Here is a 23,491-nt window from a genome sequence, read left to right as displayed (position 1 = left end):
GGGCAGACTAACACGGTCAGCCCACCATTACTGGGGGGTCCCTGCATTTACCCTGGGTAGAAGCTCCTTCCCCACTCCAGGACCCATCACCAGTACACACCAGTTGCACTTGGTCAGGAAAATGAGGGCTCAAATGCTCCTTGTTTTGTCGTTGCAAGGCCAGCTGGTTCAGCCAGGAATTCATTTCCAAGCGATCGCTTACAGATATGAAGCCTAGCTCAGCAGGAGATAAGCCTTTTATTTCTTTCTCGACTTCTTTAGATGATATACAGAGGCAATTTGCCAGCTTGCACTGGAGAGGACCAAATCTGTCTCTTGTCCTATAGGTAATTACCAGTACCTGATCTTCAAAGAGAGTGTCTGGTTGTGTCTCCATTTGGATGAGGCTGGTTTAATGTTGTGCTTAATGCTTTCATTACTTCTGTCAACAACAGCTGGAGACGAAGAGTCATTTATTACTATTTCAGCTCTAGAGAAAAGAAAGACAGGGTGAGAGAGAGACAGGATTCGTTAGCATCCCAATGACACTTCTAATCACTGTCTTCGGCTCTGGCTGCTGGAATTCAAACTTCATCAGAAAAGCAAAATTGTAGTTATTAGTTAAACAAGAACTGAAAGCCTGTTTGTATTCTGCCACACTCAAGCAGACAGACACAAATCCTTAAATACCTGCTCGCTTACACGAACACAGACTTACAGCCAGGCACAGCTCTACAGAAAGCACAATCTTACACATCTAGCTGTTGAAATGCATGCACACAAAAACACCAGCAGGCTCTGCAAAGACAGACTCACAGACAAGACCCCCCAGAGCCCCAGAAAGCCCTAAAAATTCACTGAGACGTGTCCTACATGGGCAGCCAAGGCTGCTGACCTGCTGCCTCACACACGAGCAGCCCAAAGTGGAGCCAGCTCAGCTCCTGCAGTGAGTTAAAATCCTCATCAGAGAAATGCAAACTTCACTTCAGCCAAAGGAGAAACCGATTTATCTGAGCTGCTGGGTGCTGCTTGTGACATCGGACTGTAACAAACAGGGGGAGGCTGGCTCACTGATAACTTTTTTCCCATTTTAGAAGAGAGCACGAGGATTTCAGCATCCGTATCAGCTGCTCCAGACCCAGAAATGAGCACGGGGACGGGCAACAGCTAGATACCGTTGTTTGGAAGTGATCACTGGGAGACCCCAGTTTTTAATCCCTGCACTAAGCAGCAAATCAGCCCCAGCACTTCAGTGCCATTTACATCAAATCGCATGAATTAAGGGAGCCTCTGAATATTTGATTCCAGCCAGCCGCCCTCCAAAGAGAATACCCAAGTATCTCATCAAGAAGCTGCGCGTGTGTCTGCAGCCCCGAAAAACCTTCACACTTCAGAGCACTCTGAAAAATACACAGCCGAAGCACTCGCTATCAGCTAAAGGGAATTTCCCCCTTCAGTGCAAAGGGTTTTTTTTCCAGCTGGGAAATGGTTTGTAAATAAATACATTTATAAAAAGCATGTAAACCCCAAGGAGGGAGAGAAGCGAGAGATGGGGCAGAGCTGGTGGCCCAGGCTCATGGGCAACATCCAGCTCCCAGCAGCGCATGTCCAGCCCAGGGAAGGAGCTCAGGACACACTGTGGTGCACATTAGGTAGTGTTTCAGAAAGGCAAGGAAATAGGTTTAAAAATGCTGGCTGGCAGAGTCCTTGTGTGTTTGTGTACAGTAACCCTCCAGAGCCTGCCAGTCGAGACCTCTGGATTTGTCTGCATCTTGCATTTTGCCATATCACCTCATGTCTTGCAAAGCTTACTTATGAGTGGTCAAAAATCATAACAGGAATAGGGCAAAGAAACCTTGGGAATTACTAAGATTTTTGTTTATTTTGGCCATTTTCTGTGTTTTGATCATTTGTGATGACATCACAGGATGACATCATTCTTCCTTTCTAGCTTTGCAACTGTGTCACTTGGTAATGATGGGCTGACATGAAATGATTGTAAAAATAACGGAGAGACACTGAATGAAGCTGTGATGCCACAAAATGACTGCAATGGAGCAACATTACTGAAGTGCATTCTGACAAAAACTGAATGAAATTCTGATGTCAAAGACAGTGATCGCTCTTATAATAGCACATACTAAAACTATGAAAGTAGCAACTCTATCACTGACTTATTTTCACAATAAGTAACTCTCTCTCATTCTCTCAATCACCGCAACTTGCAGATCCTTGGTTATTTGCAAATGATTATTGCACTGTGCTGGGGGAAGAAGGGGGAGAAACGATTAAGAAAATGCAAAGCAGAACTGAAAAGAAACAGATACATTTGCTAAATAAGAACAGCACTATCCAGCGAAGAGGAGAAGCAGATTAATAGCTGCCTTACAGCAAAAACAAATGAACACAAAATCTAATTTACAAACCTATTAGATTTGCTATGTAAGCTGTTCACAGCTGATCTGATTGTACCTCTGCCTCCAGAACTCCTGCAAGACAAAGGAAATGCATTATTTATAAACCCAGCTCCTCTTTGCCAAGCATTGTTCAACAGTCAAGAGATCCCGCTCTGAAGGGCTCCAAATGGAGACACTGCTGCACCATTCGCATCCCAGCCCGTCCAGAAGGGAGATATCCTGGTGCCTGTCAAGGGCTTTTCACATCCATTGTCATTGCTGCCCCACCGCGACCGTAAAAATCATTCTGGCAAAAAAAGCTCCTAACCAACCCAATTAATAATACCTGCGCATCTAACCAGCCATCAAAGACATCTGGTCTCTGTCATCAAAGCAGCATGCAGCCTACAGGTTGCATTAAATACATCTCTGCTTTGATTTTCATGAGTCAGGTGTCAGCAGTGCACAGAGAAGGTCTCCTCCATCTCCAGGTTGCCAAGGGACTCCCGTGTCCTTCTAAGGTGGGGACTGAGCTGAATGATCTGGTCAGGATTCCCACCACTGTCTTCATCTTGGCCTTTCAGTTCAGACCACTCAACATCTCTATTTTAACCAGGCTGAGCCACCAGCCTCCTGGGCTACTTGTGGAGACCTCATCCTCACAGTGCAGCTCCTCCCGGCTCCGAGAGTCCCAGGCCAGACTCAGGACCCCCTTCCAGCCCGCTCCGATCCCATGAATGCCCTCAAGCCCCTGATGCCATGAAGCCAACACAGTGCAGTCACTTGCATGCTGGTGCTGAGACCTCAAGTCACTCCTTGTCACTCCCACGGCCTGACACCACTGCACAAGGATGGGTGCCAGACCTGCCTGAACGAGACCTGTGGGAATGAAGAGCCAAAGTTTCCAGCACCAAGTGCTAGATTGATGCCATGATGAAGAACAAGTGGGACCAAGCCCCTTCAGAAACCAATGGCACTCATATGACCTGTCAATCCTCAGTTAAACATAAATACACACAAGTATTGGCCTGCATCTAGTTGGCCGCAGAGCTCCTTCTTGCTTTAGGCTATTTTCAAAAGGGTCACAAAGAACCAGTTGCCCATTTTGTGATGCTTAGTGGGAGTTGGGCTCCCTGTCAAACACACGCATTCATTCCTCTGTTTTAGTGCTTCCATTGCACAGAGATCCAAATGAACACGCTCACAAAGAGAACCAAATCCTCTTTCAGCAGAAATATTGTCACTTAGAAATAAACACCTTAATGAAAAATGTATCTCAGGAGCACGTATTTCTGCCAGCCCTGAAAAAAACCCAAATGCATTAGACATAAATGAACAAGAAATAGAGTGCGTGACTGTTTGGTGCCATCAAAAAAGATATTCAGACTTGTGTGATGTGATGTAAATCCCTTCGTTAGGCTGAGCACAGCTCTCAGCACTGCCTAACATCAAACCCTGGGAAATGCCATGACGGTTGTCCCGTCCCTCCCTCCTGCTGGAGGACCATCCATGGCCAAGTCAGAGCGATTCTTGCTCCGACACTCTCCTCTGACAAACCTGAGAGTCAGCAAGCTTTTTCATTTTTTGGTGCATCAAGAGAACAGCAGGACTAGCTTATTCTTAGAGCCTACTGGCATTTAACAAGCCTCTGCTTTAATGGGGTTCACGGCGGGGTGTGGGAGCAGGCTGGATTAGCGTGCAAACCACGCATCCTTGCCGAGACGTCTCCTCTGAAGGAGCCTTCCAAATGGGATTCACACTCCTTCACACTTGCTGTAAGACAGATATAGGGACTGGATTAAGGGCTTAGAAAAAGAAATGCTGCTCCCTGAATAAGTGCTGGTTCACAATCTCTGCAAAAGGGGGAAAAAAAAAAAATCAGAGATATTAGGAAGTGGAGAAGACCTGTTAGCTCTCAGCTCATCCCTGTTTTGCAGCTACAGCAGGACTGATTCGAAGTATCACAACATATTATTCAAATGCATTTATCCAATCTAGTTTTACATGCCCTCAGCGACAGGTCTGTGCATGTCTCCTCCTGAAATTAAGGCAAACATCAGGGCTGGAGATGCTGGACGTGAGGAAGGCAAGTTGAAAGCACATCTCCCAGCTCCCAGTGTGCAGGGATGCACAAGGGGTTCATCTGTCCAGATCCCCTGCTGAGCAGCCCCTCAAGGCTTGTTTCAGGGGTTATTCATTCTCCCCTATGCACCGTGAGAGGCAAAAGTTTGCAAAATATTGTAATGCAAACAGAGCACAAAGTGTTCTGCTGTCATATATGAGCACAGAGGAGGTGGCTCATCAGTGGAGGAGCAAGCAGGACTCTGCTAGTCCTCTTCCCATGTCTCGCTCCATGGCACTGTGCTTTGCTGGCCACAGCCACTGCTGCAGGGCAGCATTTGGCCCAGCAGCATCCAAGACGCTCTTGGTGGACACCTGAGATGCTGGCAGACACTACTCCCTGGACCAGGCTTGGTTTCTCTCTCCAAGACACAGAGATTGCCTGAAGCTGGGACATGAAACTTGGCTGAAGGTCTCAGTTGGTTTAATGAATCCTAAAATACTTCTGTGGCTTCAAAACCATCAGCATTTTGGCCCTTTGTGTCACCGCAGCTTTTGGGCACCTTCCCTACAACCTTCCTTTGTACAGTCGAAGACAACATGCGCTGTGAATATGATTCCATGGGGTGTATTGCCCTGTCCAGCCCCCCTGCTCGGCTCAGCCCACAGCTGGGTACCAGCCCAGCAAACCAGCTGCTCAAAACACCCAGATTTTAGCCAAACTTGGTATTTTCCAAGGTCTGCCATACCACATTATCAACACAAACAAGGCAATATCGCTGCACTGCTTCACTTCCCCCACCTGGGAAGAGGAAAACATTAAGAAAGGGAAGGAACTAATTAAGAGGCACATGTTAAAAAATAATGTCAGCCCATTTTATTATACCTTGCTGACCTGGAGTTTCAAATCTCTTGGCTTCAAAAGGCAAAGACCAACCTCGATTAAAGTTGTACAGTTAGGCATTGATTTTGAAAAGCTTTCTAGCACTACACCATGTTGAGATTGAATTGCCTTATTAATCTAGTTGTTATCAGTTTCATTGTATAGCCAGCTCCACAAAGTACCAACCTGCTTCCTAATCCTATTATTTACAAAATGCTCCTCTTTTGACTTCTGTTGGGATGTTTTCCAGTGATAAGTCGCATCTATATGTGCTAATGCCAAATGACTGGCTTATGCCATCCTTTCTCATTTTTGCTTTGAGATTTTCAAGCTGAATTTCTACTATCTAAGATATTATATAGGTCAAAACATTCTGTGCTCAGATGTAAAGTGACACTGATTCATACGTCAGAGGATAAAAAAGAAAAATTATGGTTCAGGTCCAAATTTTCTTGGATTAATAATTTCTGACAAATCAGGAATGCGAAGACTTTCCTATTCACCCGCTATGAATGGGCTGTTTAGGGGTTTTGCTTTATTTTTCATTGTTTCCCACTTCTTAAATGATTCTCTTAATTGTTGCTAGGTACAGTTCGGTCTTGCTTCGAGCGATTTCGATACGTGAAATCAAAGCTGCTTTGACTGAACAAGTAGGTCACACAGACTCTTTGGGCGAGCAGATCTCTAAAAGCCGGCTTTACGCATCCGTATTCTCAAATTCAAAAATGGGTTTTCCATGGATATTTTACAATGCTCACCTCTGATTCCTCCTTTCCCCCCAGTCTCTGTGGCAGAGAATACACATGGGAAGTGGGTACGAGGAGAATGAACGAGTCAGAAATTTCAGCTGTACCAAACCACCCATTTAGCCACATCTGTGGAGTCCATTTCTGGTGGAACAAAACCTCTGCTTCTTCCTGACCTTGGGCAACCCAAGTCCATCTCTTCTCCCACCTTCACATAAAAGAGAGATAAGAACATCTCCATAACCCTTTGGGGGATTGTTAAACAGAATTTATTCATCTGAACTCCTCAGAGAGTTCAGAGTGCTACAATTGTTATCTGAGGAGTTCAAATGATTAACACCTACTAATTAAGTTTTCACAACCTGCTTTTGCATTAGGCGTATTTTATCATCTTTGTTTTATGGCTGGGACAGCAGAGGTGAAGTGGCGTGGCCCATAACACCAAAAATGACAGTCCCCCAAGCCAGGACAGTAGCAGGCACTATGGGCTTACAGCGGATCCATCCTCCGAAAAACGCTGCTTTTCACTTGCTGAGGGTGAGCACGACTCTCACTGTGTGAAGGGGTAGGACACATCACCCAGAGAAACATGGGAATTGATCTCAAAAAGTCTTACTGGCCTGAAAAGCACATGCAGCCATTGGTCTCCTGAAATGGCTGCAGGCTGTACCAATAAGGCAGTCTATATCTATTAAAAAAAAATACTTCCAGCCATATTTACTTTGCTTTTAAGGGTTGCTCTGATGTTGTCCTCAAGACCAGAATTGGTATTTTCTATCTGCAGAGCACACAAGTGTGATGCCAGGCTGGGTCAGGGACTGCCCTCCCAAAATCACTGCCCTCCCAACCCACGGGTAGCCCCCAAGGCAGGGAAGAGGACATGGATCAGGGTGCTCACAGACCCTCTGCAGGATGCTGAGGTGGATCCAGTCACTGTAACTGAGAATTTTGGGTAAAAGGGATACACTGCTGAGCCACAGAAAATGAAATATAAACATGCACATCAACCTCCTCCTCCCAAACGAGGTACAGATTTTGTTCCTGCTGATGCTCACAGTGATCTATAATCCCGTGTGCACTCATGGGCACAAGCCAGACCTAGCAAGGTCAGGGACTAGCTGGCATCTGCATGCTGCCTTGTTAGAGATGGGCTTGGATGCACTGACTGCCCTGTTAAGTGAGTGAATTAATTTTGCTGACTAAGAGCAGCACAGTCATTAAGCTCAGCCTTGTGCTCCCCGACTCCTCAGAGACGGGGCAGGATTCACTCAAGCCAGTGCCGTGAAATGTGGATCAGGAGACAGCGCTCAACCCTCCTTCCTCTTCCCTGAAATTCAGGGTTTGCATTGAGACCAGCAGAGCAGCAAACGCGACTCCAGGGCTTTTTGGGGAAAAACTGCCACATTTCCAAGTTGTCTAAGAAAGAAAAATAATTGGTTTCTGAGCACCAACCTGTCCAGCCTGTCCCACAGGGTGTCCCGGGAGCCCAAACTGAGCAGGAAACGAGCCCAGAGGCTGGAAACCGGGATTACCCGGGGACCGTACCCTGGTCTCCATCTGCACATCAGGATGTCGCTAAAAAGATGGGCAGAAGGGCAAATTCATGGGCAAGTCCTGAGCTTCTCACTAGACACTCAAGTGGTTTCTGCGGGGTTTAGGTCAAAGCCCACCCATATCCATAAAATGCTCTGTTATCACAGAGGAGACAAAATACAGAAAGGCATCACTGCTGGCTAGCCTGACATGTACTTGGTCAACTCACAAATTAAACAAAAGCCAAGGTCAGGTTAGAAGCGATGTAATTAGAGATGCATTTTTGACCCTAAAGATCAGGTTCTTGAACACAACATCATGCACCCTCCCTAACACTGGTCTTCCGTCCTGCAGAAACACAGCTCTCACCAGCCCATTTCTCATCTTGCCTCCCTGTACCACATTTCATAATATGCCGGGATGAGCCAGGATATCTGACACTTGCAGATCATTCCCTGTGACATTTCACCAGTTGCTTTTGAGGTTTTCATCCCAGGATGTGGAGGAGATGGCAATTAAGAGAAGTGGTGGCCACTGGGTAGCCCTGCATACCTGCACTTTCCCAAGGTTCCCTCTGTAGGGATTAGTTTGGAAGACATTTCTAAAGCGTTTGTCTGCTAGGATGAAAGATCCTGTAATACATCTTGATGAATTGCACTTCGATGTGTTTAAAATCTCACTTGTTCATATTGTCACAGCTTGGCAGCCTAAGTGTCAAAAACTTCCTAAATATCAGGTGCTATTTTTACTGCTCTACGTGCCATTCTTTCGATCGAGTCATACAACCACATTTGGGAGAGCGTGCCCATATCATGGCTTTCAGGAAAAATCACCTCACATCATCTGGGATCCCGATGCAGCTCCAGTATGCAAGCCACAAGAGCGGTGTTTGCGCAGCCAGGCTCGTGGCGTAGCATCTTCCAGCAAGCCAAGGAGTCTCGGTGTAAAAGTGTCAGCCGACGGCATTGCTCTTGTTTATGGTGCTTGCTCTTACCCACCACAGGGAGAGGCAGATCTGTCAGGTTCATGCAAACCAGCCTTGCTAATTTGGTCACCTCCTTCCATACCACAACCCCACAACCATCACATCACCCATCCTGCGGGCTCCTTCCCAGGGGCCACAAGATGGGAAGGTCAGAAGTGCTCAGCATCCCTACCTGTTGGGTGGTAACCATGGCTCCACATCAGCTCCCACGTAAATGAGAGCAGGGTATGACCCTGAGATTTCTGCCTGGTTGCAAATCACTGCACCATCATTGCAAGCGTACGCTGAGGACGCAGGAATCAAGACACATGAGTCTGCAAAACAGAGATGCCTATTGCTTAATAGGGAATAGGCGAATTAGGCTGAAATGTTTATGTGACAAAAGCAGTGAAGAATTAGCAGGAACAGCACAGCTTTGAAGACTAAAGGAGTTGAGGGAACACGAGGGATGCTGGTGGCAGCCTGCCACCAGGATGCTGCTTGGGGATCAGTCTGCACTGGGGTAACCAAACCCCTGTCCCTGCCTTGAGCTACCTGCTCTGAAGGACCTGCGAGAGGCAGGAGGATGCTCGGAGCAGCCCGATGGTTAATGCTGCCCGCGAGGGAGCCACAGTCCAGGACTTTCATGTTCTGTCCCCAAGCCAGCATGTGCTTTCCCCGAGCCAGAAAAATCTCTCTTGTGCCTGCAGAGTGTCAGATCTCACATCCACATGTGTTCACCATAACGTCAGCGTGGCCTGACTCCATCACCCCGTGACGCTCTTGTTTTACTGTGGCTCTAAAGACAAAATACTCATGTGCGTGCAGGGCTCAAATGTCACGCACTTCACCTCTCCCATCCTGCAGACTGGCAGGGCCTTATTCTTTCCTTCATCTCAGGTCTTCCATTACAAGTTTATTCCTGGCATTGGTTCAGTTTCTTTGGCTGTGTTAATGAAACAGCCAGCAAATAAAAAGACATTGAAGGTGGCAAAAAGGATGCAGTGAGGGGCTTGGGACTGAGGGTTGTGTGTCTAATTCCCCTTCTGGGAAGGGAGAAGGAAAAAACATCAAGAGCCAAGCAAAGACCTAGAAAGTAGCTGAGACAAAAGATTCACTGCTTAAAAAACATGTCTACACTATATATTTTTCCTGAAATAATTTTTTTCTGCCAACAGAGCAGAGCTATCAGGGAGTACAAATAGCAGAGCATCAGTCTTGCAGCGGATTCTGTCATCCCGAGCATTCGCGTCCCAAAAGGCAGAAATCCCAGTGGCTCCTGCAGCATCTTGGATGCCACGTACCTTGGGAAATGGGAACGGTGCAACATGAAAAGATAGGGTGTCTGAAGGGCTGTGGGTCCTCAGGCTCATCCTCCCACACCCATCTCTTGTCTGTTTTTCCCAGTGCTCTGTGCAGCCCCTTGGAATACTCATGGTCTCGTGTGAATTCTTCTTCCACCGTTGACGTGGATGCTGAGGACCTCTCCTGGGAAATTACATCCTCCTGGCGTGGTTCTTCTGTACGAGCATCCTCAAAAGAAAACCATGTGCCTACACAATGAGGGTTGGGAGCACCTGGATGGGAGCTGTACCCCACAACCTGAGTTATTTGCCCACCATCACAGGCACTCAGCAGCAATGGAGCTGTACGAGGACCTTTGCAAGGACTTAGTCCCCAGATTACAATGTCCAGATGCCAAATATTGAAAAGCCAGTAACGGTTTCAAAGCTTGGCCTTCTCTCTCCTTGGCTCACAGAGCTACACCATGGAAATCCAGGCGGCAGCAAGAAGTTTAAATACCAACTGAGCAGCTGCTGGTTGACAGTCAAGTGTGCTTCTGGGTGTCTCAAAAAGTGCTGGAGATGCCTCATGATGGTGCTTAACCTCACAGGGGAAACATGTCCTCTGTTGTAGCCGCTGGCTGAGAGCTGAATTATATTCCTGAGGACGCTGGTAAAGCCTGGGCTGGGAGGTGACAGGTCACAACGGAAGAATCATCCTTCAATTTGGAGCTCCCAGACACAAAGGCGATACCTGGAGCCCACTATGATGCTGTTTGATTGAGGGAGGCCTTGAGAGAACACTTCAAATCTGCGCTGTGGCTGTGACAACATGTGCTTTTAAAAGCAGCCCTGCCCGCAGAGACTGCTGGATGGGAAGGGATGGTGTGCTCAGCATGCAGATGGCCAGCCTGTTCTTTTGTTTTGGTTTGGTTTTTTGTTTGTTTTTGATGTTCCCAGTGGATTTCTATATGCAACAACAAGGACTTTATTTGCAGTAGCAATGAGAAAGTGCAGCGCTTAAATTTGGAAAGAGCTGACCTGGTGCACAAGCAGCCAGCTTGATGAATCCAACATTGTGCAAACAAGGGACCTCAGAATAGTCAATAGTGGGGCCAGCAGAGTTAGTGGGACCAGGGTGATGAAGCTGCTGAACACCTGGCAAAGAGGAGAATCCCGAAAGCTGATGGTGTTTCTGCCTTGTAGTGTCACCTCCAGGAGTGCTGGTCACCCCTGGGCTGGTGCAGGGACTCCTCCTAACGGGGTGACCTGGTGACAGGACACGGCATTTGTGCTGTGGCAGCACCTGCCACTTCAGGAGGACCGTTTTGGCCACACCGCCCATGCACCGAGCACCCTTATCACGTGCTGCCGTCCCAGCTCATCTTCCTTCCTGCTCCCACCCCACTCCGTCGCCGCTGCCCCGCGGGGTTTGGGGAGCACTGCGCCCGTCTCCCCAAATCAGCCTTTTCGCTTCCCGATCGGAGTCAGTGCTGCTGCTGTTGATGAGAATGCACCTCCCAAGGCTACCACCACCACCAAGGCTGCTGCTCAGCCCAGACAAGGAGTTGTTTAGATTTACGGTGGGAACACAAAGAACAAGGAGCTGTAAAGATGCTTTTTTTTTTCTTTTGCTATTGCATTGCAAGGGGCAGAGCTGTTGCCATCAGCCTGCTCTGCTGTGGTGTTCACTGAAGGACACCTGAAATTCCATTCCCACAGTGAATTCACTATGTCAGGAAACTCCCTTGTTACCAGAGGCAACTGGGGATGGAAAACAGAGAAATGGCAAAATAATTATTGTCTCATACTGTAGTTTGGGCTTATTTCTTACTGCTAAGGATGACCCAGGCTCACGGAAAACAAATGATGGAGGCAATTAGAGGAAGTCTGTCTTTGGAACAACTGGTTTTTATAGCAACCGTACCTGCAGATGTATTTAAGTAGTGCTGGTCTCAGGGATGAAAAAACACAATACCTGTAGCCTGAAAGCCCAAGGAAAGATAAAGAATCTCCTGTTGAATGCTTTCTTAGAAAACCAACAGCAAGCACATCTGGCATGCAAGCAGGCACCGATGAACAGATCTCTAAGCAGAATAACCACGGTGGCTGCAGAGAATACAAGAAAAAACCTGACCCCTTTATCTACGTCTGTGAGGAGCCAGGACGGCTCGTGGTGGCAGCGGGACCTGCTGTGTCACTGCTGGCCACGGTCCCAGGGCTCCGCTCTCTGCCCACGAGTACGGCAGCAGCACGGCGGAGCGGGCACCGAACTGCTGATGGCCAAATCACTTAACCTCACCGTTAGCTGCTCAACAAGCCTTCGCTAAATGAACCGACATTTGCAACTCCTTGTTCTCTGCAGGGAGGAAAAAAGGCTTCCTTTGCTTTCCAGACTGGGATAGTGCATTTGTGGGTTTAGAGATGGGAAATAAAAAGCCCACCTGGGCGAAAGGGAAACTTGGAGGACTTGCTGGAGCTGCTTTGCTCTTTTCATAGCTCTGGGGGTGGGACTGGCCATGGCTTTGGGCACTCTGCACCCAAGAAGCACTAACTGATGAAAAGCACCTTCCTCCTCACTGGTGAGCTCAGAAATTCCCTCTTACAAACTGCTGACTGTCAGGACTTGACCAAAGAGCAAGTTTTCACCAGCTGTACTGGGAAGCCCTTAGAGGGACCGGTTATATGACAGAACTGTTTTTTTGTTGTTGTTCCACTGGAATGCTCAGTGCTTTCCATCCCGCTGCTCCCAGCCCTCCTGCCAGACACCAGTTCCCTGCAGGTACCACTGCTCCTGCCATTCCCTCTGAGCTCAGCTTAAGGGAACAAGCCATGGAGATTCACCTCCTCTAGATTGCTCTGGACAGGAGCACAGGGGGTTGGACACATCTTGGTGGCAGCCCCCACAGCCCCTGGCAGGCAGCAGGAGATGGGAGTGCTTTACACAGAGGAAGGGGAGCTCTGCAGCCAACCTAAAATTGGTTGCTTGAGCTCAAGTTATCGTCAGAAGAGTCGCAATCAAAGCCTATACCGAGTATTTTCTTACTCAAATCAGTGCTCCAGTGCTCCAACATTGCTTTTATTTTATTTTCCACCGCAATGCGTCACGGGGCTTTTGTTAGAGTCCTGCCATATCCAACGAGTACAAGGGTCTCTCCACTGGCTCCATTTACACGACTAGTTACAGGGTGCCTGTGGGATTCTGTCCTGCAGAGAGGTTTTACTCCTTCAGACCAACACAGATAATTGTTTGCTCATGTGCACCCACTGCCTGAGTGCACAAAAGTGTATGTTGGTAGGATATAGCTCTTTTTTCAGCAAAACTTTCGGGTGGAGAGCAAGTCTTAGACTGACTCTGGGTCAGGCACAGTAAATCACAGTAGGACATTTATACTCTATGGACCAGGCTTGACAAGAAGTGTTACAACTACAGACCACTCAGAGCAAGCACATCAGCCACCATAAAGGACACAAAGTCTCTTTGTGACATTCCTGAGCCTCTGAATGGCAGGCATTAGAAAAGGGCACATGTGGAAAAAGTGGCATTTTACTGACACGCTTCCAGGCAGGCGAGCAATAATAGATACTCCCATTCGTCACTTAAAAAGCGCAGAATATAATTCCTCTTGTAATCAGGATGGAAAGGCATATGGCCTGGACTAGCAGAAGAAAGGTTGACTCATATTAAGTCCAACCCATTACCAAGTGTCAAGTGCTCCCTAAGATGGCTCACGCTAATTTGAGAAGTCACCTGGTGGCAGCGGGTCACCAGCTCCCTCTACAGACAATCACGACACAGCCGGACCCCTGCAGAACTGCTACAGCAGATGCATAATAACAAAGAGTCCCTTTAAACTGCCACCAAGGAGCAGAATTTTCCTCCTCATCACCGGCAATAATTATTCCACTCAACGCTGAGTCCTTTGTCTTCCTCCATGGCGAGAGGTCTGGCTCGCTCCCCTATCCTGGGGTGGATGAAGAAATGGCTGCGATTGCATTAGTGCTCCCCAAGACTGACATGAATATGTCTTTTGTTTCCTTCCAGGGAAACAAAGAGCCAGAGCAGGAGGGATGGAGGGAAACGCAGGCGCCACCGGGCTGCAGGAAAAGTTCAGCAGCCCGGAACCAGGTGGTTGTTCGGAAACAAAGTGCCAAGACCATTCGCAATGGCAATGCTTCATCACAGCAGCACACCCCCGTGAGCGCGAGGAGCCAGCCGAGGCGAGCGGGATGAGCACGCCTGCCCGCCCGCTGACACCCCGCAGCACCGCAATTCCAGCGATGCGTGTATAGGTGACACATATATAAAACGACAGGGATGAAAACCCCCGCGCAGGGGTGGCTGCTGGCTGGGAGGAACGGGCTAATGAGAGCGACACAGCGTCACGAGCGAGAAACTGCTGAATTTTCATCCTTGCCCTGACACCTCTTTGTTTCAGTATCTCGCGTCTGCAGGAGGTGGTATAAGAATATCTGGAGGAGCAAGACGGGACTGCTTAAGGAGCAAACATCTTTCTCAGAAGCCCCTGGCAGGCAGAGCAGCTCGTGCCGCCCTCGGCTCCTACCTCCCTTCACCTGCGATGCTGAGAACTTATTGTCCGGGGAAACAGCATGATATTTTTTTTTTTTTTGTCCTTTTGCCAGTAATATTATATTCTTACTTTGTACCCAATGAACACTTTGTTCTTTCCTTCTGCAATTTCTCAGTATTTGTAGGTGAGAGAAAAACGTTCTCCCCCCTGCTCCCACCCATGTGAGGCATATTCTTCCAAAGACAATCCAAATTGCAGGCAGGGGGCAGGGTATGTGTAAAAGTGGGCAAGCTGTTCGCTCCTCACAATAATTAGAGGGTGTTTCGATGCCAAGGAAAAAGAATGAAAGAGTTGCACCTGCCTGCATTTCCCAGCCCCCCTCGGTGCTGTGAGCCTGCCAGGGGACACCTGGCCAGCTCTTTGCTTCCCTTAATGCTTGGGCTGTAGTGGCCAAAGCGAGGGTGGTCTGTGGGGGTATGGAGGAGGATGCTGAGCCACATGGTCCATCAGCCAAATATTCCTGGCCGGGGAAAGAGCTGCACAAAAATCCAGTATCGCCCAAACCTCGCATGGAGAGGAGCTGTTCCCTGCTGCACACACAGAGTGCTCCTGGAAAACTTCGGAAGGCCATCTTTCTCTACACCCTGGTGCACACCTTGTTACGTACATTTGCTGTCACACAGTTTCCTTTACTTACAGGTGCTGTTTGCAAAGGATGTTGCTCTCGTGTGTCCCTCAAAGCTGAAAACATGTTATCATCCCCATAACTGCTGCAGATCAGACACTCAGCTCTTACACCTCTCCCCAACAACACACTCCAGCCAGGTCAGAGCATCATGTTGACCATCCCTGGTACCACGGCAACACATGGGGATGAAGTGTTCTCTGTGCCAGGCTCCTCTGCTAAGAGCTTAGGGTGTAAGATGAACAGTGTTTGGCCTCTTGCTGTGACTGGGATGAGGAAGCTCCTCAAACCCAAACCACTTTGGAGATGCAATGGGGAAAAGAAGTGGGTGGGAGAGGGCAAGCAAGAGAAAAGATCAGTTTGACCTACTTCATGATTACCTCTTAATATAGCAGGGTCCCACCTTTGCTCTGTGCAACCCTGTACCACAGCTGATGTGGGAACGTATCCATGAACAGCCTGGGACTAATATGTATCAGAGGGCGGCAGACTGCAGGACCCATCCTTTGCTCCCTGGGGTGTAGGGTGCTCCGCTCCTCGCTAGTTACCTTGTGCACTATAATTTCTGAAATGCTGTGTGAAACAAGTTGCTTGCTGTTTCTGCAGAACTCCTCTGACCCTGTTGCTGTCTCTGCCGCTGCGCTGCTTGGCAGTACTTCCTTGGAGGAACTACAGCAACAAACTCAGATGCCAGGGCTTGGAGATAAGCAGCCAGCAACCATCTAATTTCCATACAATGTACAGAAAAGAGAGGAGGAAAAAAAAAACCCACAACACTGGGAATCCCTAATGAACCAGGGTGAAAAACAGGACAAGTAAGTAACAAAACAGAATAGATTTTCAATAAGGGCACAGCAAGTTCTAGTGGAGAGATATAGCAGATAGACGAGACAGAAGAAAGAACAGAAGCCGGAAAAGAAGATGGGAGGAAAGCAAGGGGATCAGAGCAGCCTGTCCGATGGGGAGAATGCTTCAGAAGCTTTTCATTTCCTTTATCATTACATAGATAGTGCCAGCTCATTGCAGAGCAACAATTCATCTAGCCTGGTAACCTACAGTCTGGTGCTGGATGTTTCTGGACAAGGCTACCAACCCTTAAGCACTTCTTGTCTGTGGCACCCAATAAAATATAACAATGAAACAATGGCAAACATCACGGCATTTAATTTACCATTTCAGCCTCGAGTGCCAGGTGTTTGTTTTGATGTAACACAGCAGGCAATCTCACCTGGTCCCAAACAGCCAGACCATGTGCCATTTGGGTACTTTGAGTGCACCCCATGTTAACAGAATTGTTTGTTTTCCCACACTGCTGTAGTGAGTTCCTCAAGTTAACGCAAACCCTTCTCTCTGCATTTGTTCCTCTCATCCCCTAAGTTTCCAAGCAGCCCTCAGAGATGGGGTTTATGGGGTGGGTAGGGTGTTGCTTCTCTCCTCAGACTAAGGGGCTGCTTTAGCCCCAGCCATGCAGGGCACCTGCAGGTAAACACCCTGTAGGTGACCAGGAAGAGATGATCACAAAGCCCCTGACGCAGCCCATGGGGACAGAAAAGTGGGTTGAGCTCCCCCTCCCTGCTCCATCACCCCCACCCAACCGGTCCCTGTTCAATTTCTCCCACCCTGCAGGCTGGTTCCTTATCCATCATCCCCACAAACGGGTGCCCACTCCACCACACCCATCCAGACCAGCACCAGCACCCCAAGCCCCCCGGGCTGCACCATGCCCCACCACCGCCAGCCAGCAGACTGCCTGCACCAACATCCCGCTCAGGGACCTGCTCCATCAGTAACACCTGAGCACCGTGCCCAAACCTCTCTCTCCAGACCAGTATCTGCTCCAACATCCCTAACCACACTGGTACCTGCTCCAGCATCCCTACCCACACCTGTACCCGACTGAGCATCTCTACCCGGACCGGTACCTGCTCCAGCACCCCTACCCGGTTGGGTACCTCAGCGTCTCTAACGGGTCCGGTACCTGCTCCAGCATCCCTAACCGGACCGCTATCTCAGCAGCTCTAACGGGAGCGGTACCAGCTTCCGCCCCCTTGCCCGGACCGGTGTGGCTGCCCCCCGGCCCCGTGCCCGGCAGCGGGGCGGTCCCGCCCGGGGTTGCACCGGCTCCGCGGCGCTGCGCGGGAGCGGAGCGAGCTCCCTTTCCACTCCGGCGCGGCAAGAAACGGGGAAAGCCGGAGACAAAGAAACTGTCCGGGCGCCCGTCTCCCCCCCCCCCTTCTCTGCCACCGCCTCCTCCGCCTCCTTCTCCGCCGCCAGCACTCCTACCCTCCGCGCCCCTCCGCGGCAGGGAAGGGGGGTATTTACCCGCTCTCCTCCTCGATCTCGGAGATATCAGCGAAGATGAGGAAACCGACCAACAGCGTGAGCAACGCCAGCGTCCAGCCCCGGCACGGCAGCGGCATGGCTCCCGGGCTGGGCTGGGCCGGGCCGCTCCGCGGGGTGCGGAACGCGGCGCCGCGTCCCGGGCTCGGCGCCGCCGCCGCCGCCGCCCGGCGGGGCCGCTCCGCCCCTCGGCGCCCGCGGAGCGCCCGTCCCGCCCCGCCCGGCGTGGGGAGGGGGCGGACGGGGCGGGCTCAGCCCCCACCGCCCCCCGCCGATAAAGTTTGCGGCGGGTCCCCGCGGTGCCCTGGGAGCGGTTGCCCCTCGTCCTGGCTTGGGGGGGACCCGTCACCCCCGGCGGTACCCCCGGTGGTACCCCCGGTGCACGGGCTTTGCTTTATGTTGTCGCGGCCCCTGCCTTGTGCGCACCGGCGCGGTGTGGCGGGGTCAGTCCTGGCTGTGGGGGGAGGAAACGCGCAGGCGAGTGGTTTTTTCCCCGAAAGGACAAAAACTGCAATAAAATAAGACAAAGCGCACTCCTGTTTGCGGTGGTGGTGATTGTACCTTCTCACGCAACGTGCGTGCAATAAAGCAAGCAGATCTTTTGGGATAGAAAACATATTGTAAACAATGATGATTAATAACTAATCATAACCATCTCGATTACTGTTAACACCCATTTTGGTAATAAAAAATTTCTTTGCATTGCTATAAATATGACCATCATAACTACACCAGTCCTGCCACAACTCTTTACATCTCGCCATAGTTTGAAAAGGTAGGATTTATTAAGTAGAAACCACACAAGGGGCTCTGCTTCCGAGGCACCTGGAGGCAACTCTGCCACTCTCACAGCCCCTATGACCAACCTACAGGCTACAGGCATAGCCTTAGATTTTGTTATGGAGAGAAAAGGCTGGAGTTTCTATCCAGAAAAGGAGATTAAAGTGTATGAAAGTTGGGAATAAGGAAAAATGGACTGGCTGGACAAAAGAACAGCCAAAAAAAAAGACCAAGGGATCCTTTCCCTGCATCCCTGTTATCTGTTTAGTCCTGCACCGGCCCTGGAGAGGAGAGACCAGCTGTGCCAAGGTTTAGGCAGGGCCAGCCTGGCAGGGTGTCTCCAAATGCAGGCATAATTCTTTCAGACCAGAAAGTTGCTGAAAAATCAGAATATCTGGTGATACGTGCACCGCTGAACTAGAGAGGGACGCAGTGGATTTATAATGCAGCAGACAGAAGAAGCACAGATGTGTTGAGAGAGAGAGATACTAATTGCTTACATATTTAAAACAGCATCTTTAGTCTGAATGGGAGGCACCATTAAGCAAAACAGAGCTATTAACTGGGGCCACTTGGAAAGCTGCCATTTTCCCTTCTGTGCACGGCTTTTTGCATCAATACAAAAAGTATGTTGCTCAGGGTGTGATATGCTGTCAATGTTGCATGATTCCTACCGAGGATGCTGAGGTGCTTTGCATGGGGATGCGTCCATACGTATCGAGTGTGTAGCACCAGTTTTGCGTACAGGAAGGCATATTTAGCAGAAGAGTTTTCCGTTTATCTGGATTAAATGGTGGAAGGAGCCCGTTATGGCCAATGTGCTTTCCAGGGGGCTCTGAAATTCCTGTATAAAGAGGAGACAAACAAATCACTGTTACGTTTATAGGTAAAAAATACAACATAGGTGAGTCTGCTACAATTATACTATAGTATATATGGCAAATTTACAGTCCCATATGCAGCTTTTGTAATACAGCATATTCAGGCCCCTGGGGAGAAAGTGATTTCAGGTGGTCTGAGTAGCCCCATAATTTACCTTCTGCGTAAATCTGAGAAAAGCCTCATTTTCCTTCTGTTTTATTCTTCTTGGACTCCCTTTCCTCACCCTATTCTGGAGTTTCACAGCAGTGTGACTGGCCTGAGGATGGGGAAACAGGCTTTAAGGTGACCTTGCTGGGACAGGGACTGACACAGGGGTTTCCCGAGATGCAGCGGGGCAGAGCACCAGTCCCCTGTGATTCGGGAGCACCGCACCGCAGCTGGTTTCCCAGCTTACACATCCTGGAGAATACAGATGGAGATATCTGCTCCTGCATCTTTTTTTTCAGCTCCATCCCAGGTGGTGTTTCAGCTTCTTTTGTCTGATCTTCCTGTTTTCAGTTGCCAATCACGATGGAAATGTGCAAAACCAGAAATCTCGATGGAGGCTGAGCAATAAGTGTGGGAATCATTCAGTGTGTGGTGGGAGTTGGTTTGCCTGGATGGGGAGTCCCACAGGGACAGGGACATCCTATCTACCAAGATCTGCTCCTGCTGTGGAGTAGCTTGTCTTAAAAAACATGCTGGGATTTGACTCTGCTCCTGCATAAGTCAATGGAAATGCTGCTGAAATGAAAAAAACAAAACAAAACAACAAAAACCAAACCCCTCCTTGCAGGGTGAGCTGAGAGTTAAGCTTGATGCCCTTCACTGGAAAGCTCCACTGCTCGGGGCTTGCACAAAGAGCTCTGTGAATCCCGTACTTGGTGTCATCTGTTGCTTTATTCCTATGAAAGATGTAGGTCGAAGAGAAAGGTCATTCTTCAGCTGTTCAGGCTTCAAACACAGGGACCAGGACCTTGAAGTACAGCCGGTTTTGAATGAGGAGGCAGCAAAGCTACATTGAAGATGCAGGAACAGTGCAGCGCGCTGAATTATTTTGTAATCAATTAACAAGGCTGTATAACATCACCAAGTGTGACTCTGCGATGTAAACCTGGAGATCTTGTTGCACTGCTGGGGGCTAAATATTGCACAATCAGGAGTCTTACCGTAGTGGCATAAAGAAATGAATATAATAGGTACTGACTGCAGGAGAGAACAGTTTACTCTGCATTCACTCCAAGTCCATCCTTTAGAGCATTCTGGCCAGATTTGGGGAGAGGAGGAGATAACACACCCTAGTTTCATGCATTCCTCTTTATCCCAAAGAACTGCAAACTGTCACCATAGTTTCTCAAGTATTAATCATTCTGCACATTCAATCCACTAGGAATCTTCACATGATTCAGCTTAACCAGGTGCATAAATGTTGCAGGATTGGGTCCGTAAGCGTCCAAAGCCTCAATTTTATGTCTCATTTGTAAGATGGGTTGCAGGAAGATGAGAGCAAACTGTCACAAATAGACTGTTGTTGTAGAGTAATATGTTCTGAAACAGAATAAAAGGCTATTATATCCTCTAGTTCCTAATAATTTGAGGAAATAATTCTGTATCCAGAACATTTGCAGTAAATACAATAAGGTGTACTGAAAAAAAAATATCTTAGCATAACGGCAAAAGTAACTGCACCAGAACAATATTGCATTTTGCTGCTTTGAAGGGAGAAGAGAAAAGAAATGGCATTTTTACATTTTCTTTTGACCTTTGAGAAATATCAGGAATATGTAATAGTCACATTCCCCAACAATAGCTCGGAGGATTCAGAGAATAAGACTTAAACACCTAGGGACATTTACAAACAACGGGCAGAGAAGTGATGAATTTAAGATGTGGGTATGAAAGGCACAGATACACAGAGCGTGCAAAAATAATACATATTTTAAATGTTTTTAATCTAGAAAGGTAGTGGCTCCTGAACAAGCAAAGGAGGGACAGAGAAGATGACCCGCGAGGTCTTTGCTGTGCTACGACGAATGGTAAGACCTTGTGCAGCGAGAGGTCTCAGGGGACCTTTCGCCATCAAATTCGTAAAGCTGCAAAACACACATAACCTTTATCATATCTGCCAGCCAAAATGAACAAAGTTTACGGCCCATTTTATACAGCTGAACAGTACTCTGATGTGATGAACGAGCATGAGAAATGGGAGCTGGTATTAACCAGGGTCATGATGTTTCATTGCCTCATTGGTAACGAACCTGCGTCTAGGTGCTTTCTCCAATGAAACCATCAGCGCCTCCCACAAAAGTCAAGTGACCCCCAAGGGGCATGAAGTGTCTTTTCCTCCCCAATGAGTTCATTAGCAGGAAGGAAGGATGCTGATTCAGTAGGTTTGATGCCCTCCATCTTCTCCTGAATGCTCTTGCTTGTCTCCAAGCAGAGCGAGGGATCGGAGACCACCACTCCAGCATCTTTGCTCATGGATGGAGAAACACTGATAGCAACCAAGCAGCTTCCAGAGCTGTCAGGCTCCTCACCTGGCTTTATTTACCCTTGGGCAAAAGTTTCCAGCAGGATCCCAAAGCAGCTTGGTCCATTACTAAAGTACATTCACCTGAAGGAGCTGTGAGTCTCATTAAAGGACTCCTAAGACCTGGACAAATTATTAGTCATAGACAGGGTTTGTTCTTTTTTGAGAGGCAAACAGCACTGAAATGCAGCCCTAGCAGAGGCATTTAGACATATCCTAATATCAGTGAATCTCAATTTAGCCACATCAGAGAGGTCTGTAACTTTCTGTGGCACACCCTCTATTGAACTGGGATTTTTCAGGGATTTTTGCCGTTGGAAGGAGGACTGCAAGTCTGTTGCCTTCTTTATACCCAGAGTGGTGTAGCAGCAATGAGAAAGCTAAGGTGATTCACGAGAAAGGGAGAAGAGAATCAGACTGTATTAATTTCAAGCTCTATTAGGATTTTAAGAAAGTAAAATCAATAGAAAAGGATGGACTCAGTAGGGAACGTGACCTTATTTTCCCAGTGTTTGAAGGAGAAGTGCACACAATAGAGAGACAAAAATACATCTATAAAACCAGATCAGTTCCTTTGATGTTGAAGTAGAGAAGTTAAAGTGCTGATGTAAACGGGCATCATTTGATGATGAAGAGAAAAAGAAAAAAAAAGCCCTCACCAAAACAAAAACCAAAACCCACCCAAAAATCCCCAAATCCAACACCATCCACTAGTCCCTTCTGTTCCTTTCTTTCCTGCAGTAAATTGCAAAAATGATGTGATCCATGCAACATTTCATCAAATATGACTCACCCTTGTCAGAGCAAAATGTTTGATATAAAACAAGAATGATCTTTCTTTCTTTGTGGTCAGATAAGCTGGTTTGGATTAATAAAAATGCCACATTCACAATGATATTGATAATTTGCATGTGAAAAGCCTTCCAACCTGGTAATGAAAACAATTTTTCAGTTTTGCCACCACTAGTCGCAAGAGATAAGGTCTGCCGTCCTCCCCCTCACAATTAACCATGCACACACAAAAAAAGGGAAAAGGTAGAAAAAAGGGAAAAGGTGGAATATGTGTGACAATTGCAAATTGCCCGTTATCTGGACCCGATTCTAAGGTGCTGATATTTCCAATTGCGGCTGTACGGCTGGCATGACTTTCCAGCCTGGCCGTGTGCGTGCCCAGCTGGGCACCTCATGGCTGGGACAGCAGAGCTGAGTATGTGCCCGTATGAGGTTTTTATATAGTATTCATGGCATTTGGGGAAAACAAAACCCAAAAACTAAAATAAGATTGCACAACCCCCCCCTTTTGTGTTAGCATGCCACTGGGTGGCAGTGCTGGGTGTGCACGTGTGTATATGTATAGATATAGATATATATATATATGTAATGGGGGGGGACACCAACTTTTGGGGGGATTTCTCAAACCTGGGTATGTTTTGCTCATCCTTGGTATGCTGAATGCCACTGTGGTGCCCAAGGCAGGAGAAGAAAGGGCTGGAAGATACTTCAACTTTGAAGAGCGGAGACAATTGCTGCGTTTCCATCGACCTGGGCGAAACTTCGCAGCCGGGAGAACCGAGTGCCCGAAGGTCAATGCCAGTGTCGGCACCCCAGGCGGATCCAAGCTGTCCCAGCCTTGTCTGCAGACCTGCAATTGCAGCATTTTTCTTGCACAGTCATCAGAGGAACAAAGAAGCCCTTTGCTAATAGTCTGGAAACAAAAATGACACAAGATACCTGCCCTGTTCCCTGTTTCTGCCCCAGCCCACACACTTCACCCTTGTTCTTCCTACTCCACAGAGAAATAATTAACCCAGCAAAGCCGTATTTTCAGTGACTCAGAATACACACGTGTGCTTGGTGCATATAAAGCACGCACACTTCTCACATCTGACCAGCAGTGATTTGAATTTAACGCATCCTT

At 48.3% G+C, this 23,491-nt stretch overlaps 1 protein-coding gene across 1 annotated transcript in view; it reads right to left on the bottom strand.

Annotated features, from left to right (window-relative positions):
- The window catches only part of ST8SIA2 (ST8 alpha-N-acetyl-neuraminide alpha-2,8-sialyltransferase 2), a 30,546-nt gene extending 12,972 nt beyond the window's left edge, over positions 1–17,574 (bottom strand). The window contains exons 1-3 of the mRNA XM_082060763.1: positions 17,385–17,574; positions 2,406–2,468; positions 341–469 (exon numbers count right to left, since the gene is read on the bottom strand). Coding sequence (XP_081916889.1) covers positions 341–469; positions 2,406–2,468; positions 17,385–17,482 — 290 coding nt within the window. The 5' untranslated portion in view covers positions 17,483–17,574. The remainder of the gene's footprint in view (positions 1–340; positions 470–2,405; positions 2,469–17,384) is intronic.
- Positions 17,575–23,491: the final 5,917 nt, after the last annotated feature.

The sequence above is a fragment of the Streptopelia decaocto genome (genome assembly GCF_964273445.1).
Source record: "Streptopelia decaocto genome assembly, chromosome: 9".
NCBI classification, from domain to species: domain Eukaryota; kingdom Metazoa; phylum Chordata; class Aves; order Columbiformes; family Columbidae; genus Streptopelia; species Streptopelia decaocto.
This window is presented reverse-complemented; position numbering and strand designations above follow the sequence as displayed.